Genomic DNA, 14,877 nt, shown 5'->3' on the forward strand with positions numbered 1-14,877 from the left:
TGAGGTGTGTCTTGAGGTGTGTCCTGAGCTGTGTCCTGAGCTGTGTCCCGAGGTGTGTCCCGAGGTGTGTCCTGAGGTGTGTCCTGAGGTGTGTGTCCTGAGCTGTGTCCTGAGGTGTGTCCTGAGGTGTGTCCTGAGGTGTGTCCTGAGGTGTGTGTCCTGAGCTGTGTCCTGAGGTGTGTCCTGAGGTGTGTCCTGAGGTGTGTCCTGAGCTGTGTCCTGAGCTGTGTCCTGAGGTGTGTCCTGAGGTGTGTCCTGAGCTGTGTCCTGAGGTGTGTCCTGAGCTGTGTCCCGAGGTGTGTCCTGAGGTGTGTCCTGAGCTGTGTCCCGAGGTGTGTCCCGAGGTGTGTCCCGAGGTGTGTCCTGAGCTGTGTCCCGAGGTGTGTCCTGAGCTGTGTCCCGAGGTGTGTCCCGAGGTGTGTCCTGAGCTGTGTCCCGAGGTGTGTCCTGAGCTGTGTCCTGAGGTGTGTCCTGAGCTGTGTCCTGAGGTGTGTCCTGAGCTGTGTCCTGAGGTGTGTCCTGAGCTGTGTCCCGAGGTGTGTCCTGAGGTGTGTCCTGAGCTGTGTCCCGAGGTGTGTCCCGAGGTGTGTCCCGAGGTGTGTCCTGAGCTGTGTCCCGAGGTGTGTCCTGAGCTGTGTCCCGAGGTGTGTCCTGAGGTGTGTCCTGAGCTGTGTCCCGAGGTGTGTCCTGAGGTGTGTCCTGAGCTGTGTCCCGAGGTGTGTCCTGAGCTGTGTCCTGAGGTGTGTCCTGAGCTGTGTCCTGAGGTGTGTCCTGAGCTGTGTCCTGAGGTGTGTCCTGAGCTGTGTCCTGAGGTGTGTCCTGAGCTGTGTCCCGAGGTGTGTCCTGAGCTGTGTCCTGAGGTGTGTCCTGAGCTGTGTCCTGAGGTGTGTCCTGAGCTGTGTCCTGAGGTGTGTCCTGAGCTGTGTCCTGAGGTGTGTCCTGAGGTGTGTCCTGAGGTGTCCTGGCTCCTCTAGGCACGCCGAGTGGAATACTGCAAGATGATTGGACGAGAGAGAACAACAGAGAACAAAAGAGAACAGAAGAGAACAAGAGAGAACAGAGAACGCAGACTCAGGGATGAAAACAGAAAATAATCAGTCTTCACCAAACTCTGACCTGATCCAGTGACAAACTGGTATTTCTTGTGATGATAACTTTATTTGTTGAGCCAAGAAACTTTGCAAAACAAAGCTAGCACACGTTAGCATTAGCCGTTTCCTGAGCACTTGTGCAGTAGTTTACGTTAAGTCCCGAAATGTTATACTTTCAGTGCTTCCATTGCCCTCTTTCATCAGAATTAAGAGATAAAAACAAATAAAAACGAACAAAGACACACATTTTACTTTATCTGATACATTCATACAACCTACACCTGTATTTTTTTGTTTTCGTCGGTTGGTCATTGTCGGCACCACTACTTTCACGTGGTTCATCATGATGTCGATTTCATATTAAATACCACCTGATTTTTCGACTGTAATCTTCAAATCGGGATTTTAGTTTACCGATCGGGTTAATTGGGAGACAGGACCCAAATCGGGAGACTCCCGACTAAATCGGAAGGGTTGGGAAGTATGCTCCCACTATCCAAATCCAACACATCACATAAAGAGACAAAGAGGAACAGAGAAGTGAAATACATGCAAAAAGGTGGTAATAAACTGAATATTGTGTCTTTTTAACTCCAGCATTAGCCACGTCTCACACACATTTGAAATGACTGAACATGTTTTTTGTGAAGATTAACCTGATTTAGATAATATTTATTAAGGAAACATTTGTGATGTTTGGGTGACAACAGTTGCTCACGCAGCAGACCCTGGCCCAGAACACAAAACTCACTCCACCATCAATCCTACTGTCCCGACGAGCTCCGAGGCTCCGAGGCTCCGAGGCTCCGAGGCACGAGGGCCCGGAGCCAGTAGCTTTAGTGCAGCATTAAATCATCTTTTACTCTCTGCTGCTTGCGCCTCTGGGAAGTGAACATAACTCTACACGAGCACCGGCCCAATGATTGAAACCCTTTAATAAAATCTGCTTGAGTAAAATCAGTTTTGGCTTCTCCCCAGACATTTCTCAGCTCTTGATCACAAACCTTGGTGTCTCCACTCCCATCGTCCACCATGTTGTACTGGGCGGCCATGTGGTGGGACTGGTGCAGCTTGGAGGCGTCAAACTCCACCTGTTTGATGTGAGCGATCCTCTCTGTGACGTAGACCTTCCCCAGACCCTCCGTCTGCTCCCGATCCCGCCAGCTCAGGAAGAACTGTTTGAACATGGGCGTCTCTCCTCCCTCGGGCAGCACCTGGATCTGAGGACGGTGAGAATGGTGAGTCTTTATTCATCATATATCTGGTGGAAATGTTTCAAATCAACTCGGTATAAGCCATAAAATGTATTCCTAATTCAAATCTGTGAGTTTGGTCGATCTCTAAACTGGAGGTTAAAGGAAACATATTCTGCATTATTTACATCGTTATCATGCTTTAAACGTGCTTACCTTTGCACATACACAACTTAAGAGATTTAACTGTTATAGACTAATTTGCATTATTCTATATTCATATTTTATGTTCAATTATTTGGTCAATAGATCTTCATAAACGGGTCATAAACACATTTGGTAAGTCAATGTCACGGCTACGTTCTCACAAACCTTCAGATTAACTATTGATTTTTATAAATTCATTCATTTAGATATTTGATGATAGAATATACACATAACTCTAATAAACTCTAATAAACTCTGATAAACCTACCCACACTAAAGCAGTGTGTCATCTCACCCTCTTTCATAAGTAAAGGGTTAGGGTCATAAATGACACTTTTACTTTGCGTCAGTTTAAAGCGTTTACGTCGTCTCATATATATATATATATATATATATATATATATATATATATATATATATATATATATATATATATATATATATATATATATATATATACATATATATATTGTGAATTATCTCAAGACAAAACTCTGGGACTTTGTGTTCCTTTTGTCTCTGTCAATAGAAATGACTAAATATAGTTTTGTGATGTTTATTTGAAGTTTATCACTGATCACGTCCCATTCATTTCAATGGGTGTGTTGTTTGTTTTCACCCAAAAGGGGGCGGGACGTTCTGGTGGCACAGGAAGTGACGTCGTCATAGACGTGTACGTGCCGAGCGAAGGAGAAGAAACAGTCATAAAAGACATAACACCTGATATGTGCCAACTGAGATGACCTTTGGATTATTCTTTTCTTTTGTTCCATCATTGTTAATGTATAAATACATCTGTGATAAGCTTCTGCCTTAGATGATGTCGACTTCATGTTCTGATTCTAAATAAAGCTAAAAACAAACTGACTGTATTCATTGGTGTTACAAATTCTTATAATTATAAGCACTTTTTTGTAGAATATAGGCTATTGAATTGATTATTTCTCTAATGTAACCTCTATGAAGGACACAAGTGCAGACTATGAAGGACACAAGTGCAGACTATGAAGGACACAAGTGCAGACTATGAAGGACACAAGTGCAGACTATGAAGGACACAAGTGCAGACTATGAAGGACACAAGTGCAGACTATGAAGGACACAAGTGCAGACTATGAAGGACACAAGTGCAGACACATGTTACAGCTAAGACAGTTAAAGAATAAAAACTAAAATCTTGAGGAGAGTTGAACTAAAACAGGCCGAGGGCCACATCTGGGCCCTGGGGCCACAAATGCACGGGTCTGCTGTAGTATACATACAATAAATATAATCCATCATTTAAAATAACACCACAAACAGAACTACAATAACCTGTTTACAAAAACACTTCACATTCTATGTACTTTGATCAAGTTTGTCTTTATATTTAAGTTATTGTATGTAATGCCCATGAGAATCAGTTGGGGGTGACGAGTTAGAGTAACTCAAACTACTTTATTAGACTAAGGATCAGAATCAGTAACTCGTTAGTTATGGTTACGTCATCGTTCTCATCTCGTTACTCAGAGCTCCACATGTGGTGAGCAGACGCACTGAGCAACGAGTAAGAAACCTTCAGACGCATGTTCAGAAAAGACTCCTTCTCCTTTGTTATAATCACAGTTTTGTATCTGAGTAAATGTAACAGCGATGTGGTGAGTTCCATTTCAATAAAGTATAAAGTAAGTGCTAAAACAGTGATGTTTTTCTTCACTTGAGGACAGACACTTATTATAAGGCATTGGACTGGAATCTGTCAACATAAGTGATAAACTCAGTCAAACGTATTTACTGTATTTACTATTTACTAATGTTACTGTGTTCAGCAAGGCAAATGGATATAGATACAATAAAGTTAAGTATTGGTAAAGCAGAGTACTCTAACACGTTACTTTTATAACGCAGTAACATAACACGCTAGTTTTCCAGGGCAGTGATGAGGTAACGCAACAAGTTACTTTTAAAAGTAACGCGAGCCACGCTCTCTGGCCCATAAGGCATGAACGTGATGCTACGACTCAGGCGAACAAGAACAACAGCTGAAACAGGTGACACCTCGTAACCATGGATACTCCTGACAATAAAGAACTATGTGGTAGTTTCAGGGTAGTTAGCTCAGAGGCCAGAGGCCCCCGTCAGAGGCCCCCGTCAGAGGCCCCTGTCAGAGGCCCCCGTCAGAGGCCCCCGTCAGAGGCCCCCGTCAGAGGCCCCCGTCAGAGGCCCCCGTCAGAGGCCCCCGTCAGAGGCCCCGTCAGAGGCCCCCGTCAGAGGCCCCCGTCAGAGGCCCCCGTCAGAGGCCCCCGTCAGAGGCCCCCGTCAGAGGCCCCCGTCAGAGGCCCCCGTCAGAGGCCCCTGTCAGAGGCCCCCGTCAGAGGCCCCTGTCTGCTGGATGAGGTGAAACGTCTTCACACTTCACACAAAACTAAGCATCAGACAAAAGGCAACGTGATTGAAACAATTTCTATCTATTTAACTGCCCAACACAGAGCGATAGAAATATTACATCTGCAGTGACCCACTTTTTACATCATGTTTCTTATGATCACACACACGACATCTCTGCCCTGGATATGTCATTTCTACATCTAAAGTAGAGACTGCCTTCTTTTAAGATAAGATAAGATATTCCTTTATTGTCCCACATGGGGAAATTAACAGATCACTTATAGGAAGTTTGAAAAACACTCTCAGTAGAAGATCACTTATAAACAAAAACTCCCACAGACAAAACCTCACATTTCCCAACAAGGGATGGAGGGAAAAATAATAAAGATAAAAATAAATAAATACATAAATACCATTGCATATGAATCACGACAGTAATTGCACATATGACGGAATTGCACATGGTTAGGTCAGTATTGTGAGTGTTCAGGACTAACAGTGTTTGTTATCTCATAAACTTAGAATAAGGCCACACAAAACAGTTACAAAATAAATTCTTTGTGCTTAAATTATCCATGGTGAAAGTGCTGGATTAATTACGGAAAGGTAGAATCAACAAATGTTAATTGTATAGTTTTCTTATGTTACAGCTACACAACGCTATTCTATTTTTGAAATTCAATTCATTGCAAAGACCTAAAAAGTGTTTGTAAAATATATTTAAAAAGTATGGTTTGGTCAGATTTTCGTGGTTGAATGCCCCATAAGGACATAACAGACGTGCAGGTGAACAAAAGAAGAAGAAAAAAGGTTTAGCTCACATGAAAAAGCACTTTATTTGATGCTCAGTTCAAAAGTCCTCCTGGTTTGGTTGTGTTCACAGTGACAGAACGTACCTGTGTGTTGGCGGGATATCCCATCTGCTGAATGAAGCCCTCGGCGCTCTTCATGGCCTCTCGCCTCTCGTTGGTGTTGGCGTTACGGCCTGAAAAACACAAGAGGAAACGTTTAGATCCAGGAGAGAGTTCTGAAGGTCACGGTTTGACCTCAGGGCCTTGGAATTGGTTTGATATTGAAAATGTGGTAGATATTTGGGTTTGTTTAAGAGTTCCTTTGAATGGTTCTGTCCTTGAAATATCAAAAGGTCAATCTCAGACTAGTATTCCAGGTTTGTGCAAGAAAGTACTTTTGGTTTATTGTCAGCTTTTTCTGCATTTATTTCAATTTTCTGCACTTCCACATCCTCTTTCATGATCTCTTTATTTAATGCATTGGGTTTGGATAATGTTGGATAAATTATGCAGTGTAAATATAACATTGTGGGTCTTGACACGAGTGCTGTTTGTTGATGAGCAGGAAACAGTTAATAGTAACGTTCGCTAGCTTTGTTTTAGCATGTGGGCTCACATAGGATACAGTAAGTTACTATCAGTGGAAATGTGGTGATTTCTCACAGGATCAATCCAGTGTTTGATGAGAAATGATCATTTTCTGTTCCATCTACTTCTTTCCGTGTGGATTTCACCTGAGTCTGAATTCTGTCTTGTCCAATTATCTTTCACTAAAGTGCTCCAGGAACCTCAATTTAGAAGCTCTCAGGGTTAACGTGGGATTTTATCTAATTCATTTTATTTTTATGGTATTTATTTATATACTTTCAATACATTTAATTGAATTTAATTGATTTTTTTTTTTTGCTTCGGATCGCTTAAAAGTGAGTGGAGACAAACCAGTACCGTTCCCATGTCATTCCCAGTTTGCATTAGATTTAACTTTTTTAAACAGTGGGAATGGAAATAGAACTGTGATAAAGCAAAAAATAAGCTGTACGTTTTTTACTTTATTTTAAATTAAAATAAAAGGCTCAGGCTATGGATTTTTAAATCTTGAAAAGATCTTTAAAGATTGGTTATCAGCAGCAAGACAAATATCAACAGAATCCATCAGTATTATTGTTAATGTCTTGGTTTTTGAGGTTCAAGTCCTCAAACTTCGCTCAGTTGTCATGAATGGTTTTGACATGATCTTGTAGACGATATTTTCCACACTTTGAAAAACAAAAAGTCTCCTGTGTTAAACTGTAACTGAAGCAGAGGAACGATACATTATGAAGTACATTTTTCATAACAGAAGGTTAGGTTGAAGCTGACCTTTCCACACAAAGATGATGTTGTTCTTGCCGTGGTCCAGGATGAAGCACTCGTCGCACAGCAGGTCGCTCTGTTGGAAAGGGTTCTCCTCTCTGACCACGGTCAGCTTCATGGAGCCTGAGGCGTCCGACACCTGCACAGACACCACAGGGTCTGGTCAGGGTCTGGTCAGGGTCTGGTCAGGGTCTGGTCAGGGTCTGGTCAGGGTCTGGTCAGGGTTAAGCCTTTCCTTTTCTCCTGCTCCTCTCATGTTTTGTACGTTGTATTCTCGACCAGTTTCATTGGGTCTAAAACTACATTTTCCCCCAAGTTTCACCTCAGAATACATTTAAGTATTACTCATATACAGTAAGAAGCCAGCCAGAAAATCAGCAGCACTAGTTAAGACCAAAGGCAAACTACAACAGAAATAATAAGTGGTTTATACAGAATACTACGTGAGTGTAGTATATAAGGTTAAACGTTATTGAGCTCATGAGGAGATTTTGATCCTTCAGAGTTCATATGCAGCAAAATCATCACTTCTGACTGATCATGATCCATCTGATGTGAGTCAATCACATGACTTGCTGTACGTACATCATTTAAAGTCCCTTAACTTAATATAACTAAAACATATTTTGAGCTCTCTTGTGACCTCAGCCAGTGCTGCTGGGGCCAAGTGTCCCCAGGGGCCCATCTCCAGCTCTTGTGCTTGTGTGTTTGTACCATGTAGAGTTTGGCCATCTTCCTGTTGGACACGTCTGCACTGACGTCTTCATCATCATTTCCCTCAGGCAGCACAGGCTTCTCTCCAAGGACCTGCTCACACGTTACAGTCATAATGTCTATTATACACTTAAGAACATATTCATTCTACACATCCAAACATAAATGGAGATGCAGCTGGACTAACTCATTTGATGTCATAATCAGTCTGCTGGATGTCTCCAAATGATAAATATGGCAGATATATCAGGCTAATATTTGTACTTTTTAGTGTATTGCACCCTTAAATCTACAGCATATCCAATATTACTGTATATTTTGGGGTGACAAACAATAGGTCCCAGATAGGTTTGCTGTAAATAGATGTCTTTATTTGACTTTTATTATGCAGAGACAGAGCTATTGTTATTTCAAAACAAACTGTGGAAAATGTGTCAAAACTATGCAGAGGTTATGGACCATCTGCTGCTCTGGATTCTAAAATATTGGCATCAGGCGGAAAAAAAACCCGACATATCAGTCGATCTCTACAAAGGACGAGCGATATCACCAGCAATGAATATGTCAACGAACAATATTCAGACAATATTTTAATAATGCCTGTCTTAGGTTCAAGTATCACACGGACATAAAAGGACCACAAAAGGGCAGAAATATTACTTTAGTTTAAGAGATTACACTAGATGTTTCATGCTCTTTTTGAGGTCATTCCTAATCGTTTTAATTATAGTCTATATTCTCAATATTCAAATTTTGCATATTTCCAAAACAACGATTGTGATATTATCTGTAGCTCTACTCCAAACCTTCTGTTTCACACTAAATGAAGTGTCATTTGTACCTCTACGAGCGCGTGGGGCTCACTGTCCTCCTCCACCACCACCAGCTGAGCGCGGGCGTTCCTCTCGTTGTCACGGATACCGCGGGCCACGTGTGCCGCCTTCAGCCGCTCGAACTTATTGCATTTGGAGCCGCACCACTGATAGATCGTCTACACACAAACACACACAGTGTTATAGTGATTATAGTGCAGCTGGCACTGTTAGTCACCTGAGTCCCTAAAGTAGTACAATTATAGACTATATTATGTTCTAAACTAAACTGACACACAAACAAAAATTTACTAAAAACAAACCTAGGACCAAAATAAAGCAGGTCCAATGGAGGAATAAATGGTATTGGCCTCTGACGTGAAGCGCTCTCCAGAACTAAACCAGAGAGAACTAAACCAGCTCTAAAACAGACAGAACCAGAACTAAACCAAGCACAGATTTGAATTAGACCTAAACCTAAATCAGAACTCAACATAAACCTATCCATTGATTAAAATTATTATTATTCAAACTGACATAAAACTCCAACGATGGCAGTGATGGATTGATACCTGGAGTGAAAAAAGCAATAACAAGGAAATGGATGAACAGAACGACTGTGAAGGACTGGACTGGAATCATTCTGGACACTGGGAGTAATGGGACGTATCTTTGGCTTGTATTTGGTCTACTCTGTTTATTTTCGATTTTGTGTTTTCACTCTCTGGTTTTATATATATATATATATATATATATATATATATATATATATATATATATATATATATATATATATACTTATATATATTTTACTTTATTTGATTATTATTTACTTTATTTTATTATTATTTTATTATTATTTTATTTATTTTTTTCCTCCATTCCCTATTAAGATATGAGAGGAGTTTTGTTAATACGTTTTTTGTTTTGTTTATAAGAGTTCTTCTATTCAGAGTGTTTTCTTTAAACTTGCTATAAGTTATCTGTCCTTTTCCCCTGTATTTACTGCAGTGTTACACTGACATTTCCCCATGTGTGACAATAAAGGAATATCTTATCTTATCTTATAACAATAGTAATATATCTAAACTCAGAAAATGGAAACCTTCTTAAACCAAAAGTATAAATGTATTTATTTATTTGTCTATGGGAGTTTTTGTTTATAGGAGATCTTCTACTGAAAGTGTTTTTCAAACTTCCTATAAGTGATCTGTTCTTTTCCTCTGTATCTTCCTGCGTTGCATCAATGAAATTTCCCCATGTGGGACAATAAAGGAATATCTTATCTTATAAATGTCCATCATGATGCCAGACTTCCATATAAAGGGTCCTTCTTACATGTCCCAGGTCGAGGATGAAGCAGTCTCCACTGTTGAAGCTGGACCAGCCCAGAGGCACCTGCGTGGCCCTGACCACGCGGCGTCCTTTGATGTGCAGCAGTCTGCGCCCGGTCAGCTCGTTGGTGACCACGTGGTGGAAGCCTGAGGCCACGCCTCCTGTCTGAGCGGGGAAAGTCACAGTCATGTGATGTTTGTGTTTGTCAGAATGAGTCACTGTTGGACCTAGCACCAGGTTCTTTCCAGAAGCTAAAGCACAGGCCTGAGGAGAAGAGCTCATGTGTGGAATAATACTGATGTTTTTGTCACAACCTTTATCATTATGAATATAGAACGCTTCATTTATTAGGCCCGAGCGCCACAAGCTGGCGAGAGGCCTATTAGTCTCGTAAGGCCTCGTAAGGCTGCGAAAGTGCGCACGTAGTGCGCACGAAATCGAGCGCGAAGCGCTCGCCCACTTCCAAACACTCACTAACGCACTCCTCCACTCATGCACGCCCCGTGCATGCTAATTAGTTGTAGGAAAATGGAACATTACCGTTGTAAACGGGCGAAGCCCGTGCAAAAGTTTGCACTAAACGAGCACTTTACATTGGGATGACGACCACGAAGCGGTCGTCATCCCCATATAAAGCACTCATTTGCGCTAAGTAGCTCACGAATACGTTCCCCATCTCTTGCATGTTCCGTGCATATAAGCATGTAATGCAAAAATTGAACATTATTACTGTATAGAGGGCCAAAAACACAAAGTGGGCGGAGCCCACTCAAAATTAACGAAAGTACCCGTCAGTGACCAGGGACCCACACCATGAGGTAGGAAAGCGCGAGCGCTTTCCGAAAATGTATAGTTTATGATATTTGAAAAATGGGAAACATTGTTTTTGCATCGGAATATTATTCTTTCTTCTTCTCGGGACCAACCCCCCTATTTTTCACCCAGTGAACATTGACGAAAAGTCACAAAAATTTGCACGCCTCTAAAAATCGTGCCTCTCTACATTCTGGCTATTTCCCTTTTCTAAAATTAAAAAAATTGGCGCGTCAGCGCCCCCAAATGTACCAAAAATGCATTGAGAGATGGGAAATGACCCAAAAAAAATCTGATCGTAGAATCATGAAATTTGGCGCAGAGGTAGATGGTGACAAGAGAAGTAAAAAATATTATTACGGCAACGCCGTCCGCCCAACCAAATGTCGGCCATATTGCTTCAAAAATGGCTAAACATGACTTCGGAGTTTTTCCAAACGTCGTACTTTTACGAACTCCTCGCAGGGCGTTGGCCCTAAAAAGCTGAAATTTGGTGAAAATGCTACTGAGGAGTGGGACATCAAAAGTTATCCAAATTACATTGATACCTCTCACGGTCTCTGTGCGGCGAAGCCGCAAACTGTAGCTAGAATTTCAGAAATCTCCCATATTTAAAATTTCTGCCGTTTGCGCAGATAAAGTCCGAATTGCGTCAAATTAGAATCAGTTGTTAAACTCTTTGCCCTAAACCTACTTGAAGTGAAATAAATTCATTTGGCGCCACAGCGCCCCCTACAGATTTTATATGGAGGTTAAATGTTTAGTTTTGCGAAATTATATGAAATTTGACACACAACTCAATTTTAGCATCCCCATCAAAAAAGTCAATGACTCATGTCATAATTGTTATGGCGTTGCCGTAACGATGACCGAAACCTTTCATGTTATTCCAATGGGGAAATCGCCAGAACATGTTTACACTTTAGACTTTCACAAACTCCTCCCAGGGCGTCAGCCCTATTAACCTGAAATTTGGTGAGACTCATCTTCAAGACCATCAAAAGTTATCCACATTTTCATTCAAAGAGTCACGGTGTCTGTGCGGCAAAGCCGCACATTTTGCCAAGAATTCAAAATAAAATTGCTTTTTGATGGTAAAACAAAGGGGAGAAGATGTGACAGCGTCACAGATTCAGCAGTAGGCGTAATAAAAGGACAATTGGGGCGCGTTAGCGCCCCCTCCTCTTGCGGCGTGGCGGCGGTGTGGCGGCGGCGTGGCGGCGGCGTGGCGAGGGCCGATCATTGCCGCTTGCGGCTATATTTTTTATTATTTTTCTTGTTCTTCTTCAGCGCTTTGATCTCTAATTTGACCCCCTGAACATGCTCAAAAACTCACCAAACTTTGCCCAAAATTCAGAATCGGCGAAAAATTTAGTTTTTTCTGGGCCATTTTTTTTTGCGTTAAAAAATGGCGCGACAGCGCCACCGACAAAAGTCAAAATACATTGCGCCTATGGAAGACACCCCGAGGTCAACTTTGTCGTAGAGCTACGAAATTCGGGACACGCATTCCTCTCGTGAGGACAAAAAAAAAATATTATTGTGGCCACGCCCCCAGACTTACCCTATGGCCACCATCTTCCTTTGAAAATGAAAACACGCTGTGTTAGCCATTTTGTTCACGTCAAACTTTGACGAACTCCTCCTAGGGCGTTTTGCCCACCGACTTCAAAATCGGCGGACGTCCTCTGGACAAGTGGGGCATCTAAAGTTATTCAATTTTTTGAGATACCTTTTACGGTCTGTGTGCGGCGCAGCCGCAAAGTTGGACAACTTATTTTGGAATATTGCAGGTCTAAAAATTGCTCCCATTTGATCAAAACCAGTCCGATTAGGACAAAATTTGAATCATTTGTTAAACTTTCTAGTTTGGACCAGTTTAGGCTGACAAAATTGAAATGGCAGTGATAGCGCCCCCTACAGAGTGACCTTTAAATTAACATTGAAGGTCAAAAATTAGTTTTACCAAAATTGTCTAAACTTTACCCAAAATTCTATTTTGCCGTCCCGATCACAAAAGCCAATCACAAAAATGCCTAAATTTTTACGCCGTAGTCGTAGCGATGACAGAAACCTCCCATGTTATCCCTATGGGAAAACCACAAAATCTCTCAAATTACCACATTTTTATGTTTTACACTTTAACGAAGTCCTCCTAGTGCGTTTTGCCCACCAACCTCAAAATCGGTGTACGTCCTCTAGACAAGTGGTGTATCTAAAGTTATCCAAATTTTAAGGATAACTTTTACGGTCTTTGTGCGACGGAGCCGCAAACGTTTCCCAGAATTCTGACTATTTGGCCTTCAGAGTGGCCTATAAACAATAGAGTTTTTCCAAATGACATGATATTTTGAACAAAATTCTCAATTGCCATCCTGATCATAAAAGTATGAGAGCCAAAGTCATATTTTGTACGGCGTAACCGTAGCGTTGACAGAAACATCCCATGTTATCCTTATGGGAAAATCGTAGAATCGCTCAAATCACCACATTTTTACGCTTCACACTTTAACAAACTCCTCCTAGGGCGATTGTCCGATCAAGTTCATATTTGGAGAATATCATCTACACAAGCGGGGCATCAAAACTTACCCATATTTTGATTCTAAGTGCTACGGTCTCTGTGTGGCGGACCCGCAAATATATGTCAGAAATGGGAAAACAGCGGAATCTCTAAAATCACCACATTTTTACGCTTCACACTTTAACGAACTCCTCCTAGGCCGATTGCCCGATCAAGCTCATATTTGGGGAAAATCATCTACACAAACGGGGCATCAAAAGTTATCCATATTTTGATTTTAAGTGGTACGGTCTCTGTGCCGTGGAGCTGCAAATATACTGTCACAAATGGGAAAAACGCCAAATCCTTGAAATGTTCACATTTACGCTTCACACTTTAACAAACTCCTCCGTGGGCAATAGCTCGATCAAGCTTTACTTTGGGAAAAATCATCTACACAAGCGCGGCATCAAAAGTTATCCATATTTATATTCCAAGTGCTACGGTCTCTGTGCGGCGGCGCAGCAAATTTGACTGACACTTGTGTTCATTTCCACTGGATTGGCCATGTCCAATGTGTCGCCGTCTGTCAAGTTCTTTTTTTATTCAACACACAATAAGGGCGCCATCTTTATCAAGTCAAAAGCGCAGAGTCGGAAGGCCGGCGGCCCGCGAGGGCCGTTGGATGCCGCTTGCGGCTTTAATTCTTCTTCTTCTTCGTCTTCTTCTTCTCGGGACCAACCCCCCTATTTTTCACCCAGTGAACATTGACGAAAAGTCACAAAAATGTTCACACCTCTAAAAATCGTGCCTCTCTACATTCTGGCTATTTCCCTTTTCTAAAATAAAAAAAATTGGCGCGTCAGCGCCCCCAAATGTACCAAAAATGCATTGAGAGATGGGAAATGACCCAAAAAAAATCTGATCGTAGAATCATGAAATTTGGCGCAGAGGTAGATGGTGACAAGAGAAGTACAAAATATTATTACGGCAACGCCGTCCGCCCAACCAAATGTCGGCCATATTGCTTCAAAAATGGCTAAACATGACTTCGGAGTTTTTCCAATTGTCGTACTTTTACGAACTCCTCCCAGGGCGTTAGCCCTAAAAAGCTGAAATTTGGTGAAAATGCAACTGAGGAGTGGGACATCAAAAGTTATCCAAATTACATTGATACCTCTCACGGTCTCTGTGCGGCGAAGCCGCAAACTGTAGCTAGAATTTCAGAAATCTCCCATATTTAAAATTTCTGCCGTTTGCGCGGATAAAGTCCGAATTGCGTCAAATTAGAATCAGTTGTTAAACTCTTTGCCCTAAACCTACTTGAGGTGAAATAAATTCATTTGGCACCACAGCGCCCCCTACAGATTTTATATGGAGGTTAAATGTTTAGTTTTGCGAAATTATATGAAATTTGACACACAACTCAATTTTAGCATCCCCATCAAAAAAGTCAATGAGACCCATGTCATAATTGTTATGGCGTTGCCGTAACGATGACCGAAACCTTTCATGTTATTCCAATGGGGAAATCGCCAGAACATGTTTACACTTTAGACTTTCACAAACTCCTCCCAGGGCGTTAGCCCTATTAACCTGAAATTTGGTGAGACTCATCTTCAGGACCATCAAAAGTTATCCACATTTTTATTCAAAGAGTCACGGTGTCTGTGCGGCAAAGCCGCACATTTTGCCAAG

The 14,877-nt window shown here is 41.8% G+C and overlaps 1 protein-coding gene and 1 long non-coding RNA gene across 2 annotated transcripts in view; both read right to left on the reverse strand.

The window, feature by feature from the left end:
- The window catches only part of LOC140361601 (uncharacterized), a 229,715-nt gene that overhangs the window by 107,881 nt on the left and 106,957 nt on the right, over positions 1-14,877 (reverse strand). The gene's annotated exons all lie outside the window — the stretch shown is intronic.
- Positions 1-14,877, reverse strand: part of scin (scinderin) — a 43,111-nt gene that overhangs the window by 16,001 nt on the left and 12,233 nt on the right. Inside the window, exons 3-8 of the mRNA XM_072447323.1 lie at positions 9,867-10,028; positions 8,558-8,707; positions 7,717-7,809; positions 7,009-7,141; positions 5,755-5,843; positions 2,096-2,311 (exon numbers count right to left, since the gene is read on the reverse strand). Coding sequence (XP_072303424.1) covers positions 2,096-2,311; positions 5,755-5,843; positions 7,009-7,141; positions 7,717-7,809; positions 8,558-8,707; positions 9,867-10,028 — 843 coding nt within the window. The remainder of the gene's footprint in view (positions 1-2,095; positions 2,312-5,754; positions 5,844-7,008; positions 7,142-7,716; positions 7,810-8,557; positions 8,708-9,866; positions 10,029-14,877) is intronic.

Source organism: Eucyclogobius newberryi, unplaced genomic scaffold (assembly GCF_026437365.1).
Source record: "Eucyclogobius newberryi isolate DKJ021-1_F unplaced genomic scaffold, fEucNew1.0.hap1 SCAF_16, whole genome shotgun sequence".
Classification (NCBI taxonomy): Eukaryota; Metazoa; Chordata; class Actinopteri; order Gobiiformes; family Gobiidae; genus Eucyclogobius; species Eucyclogobius newberryi.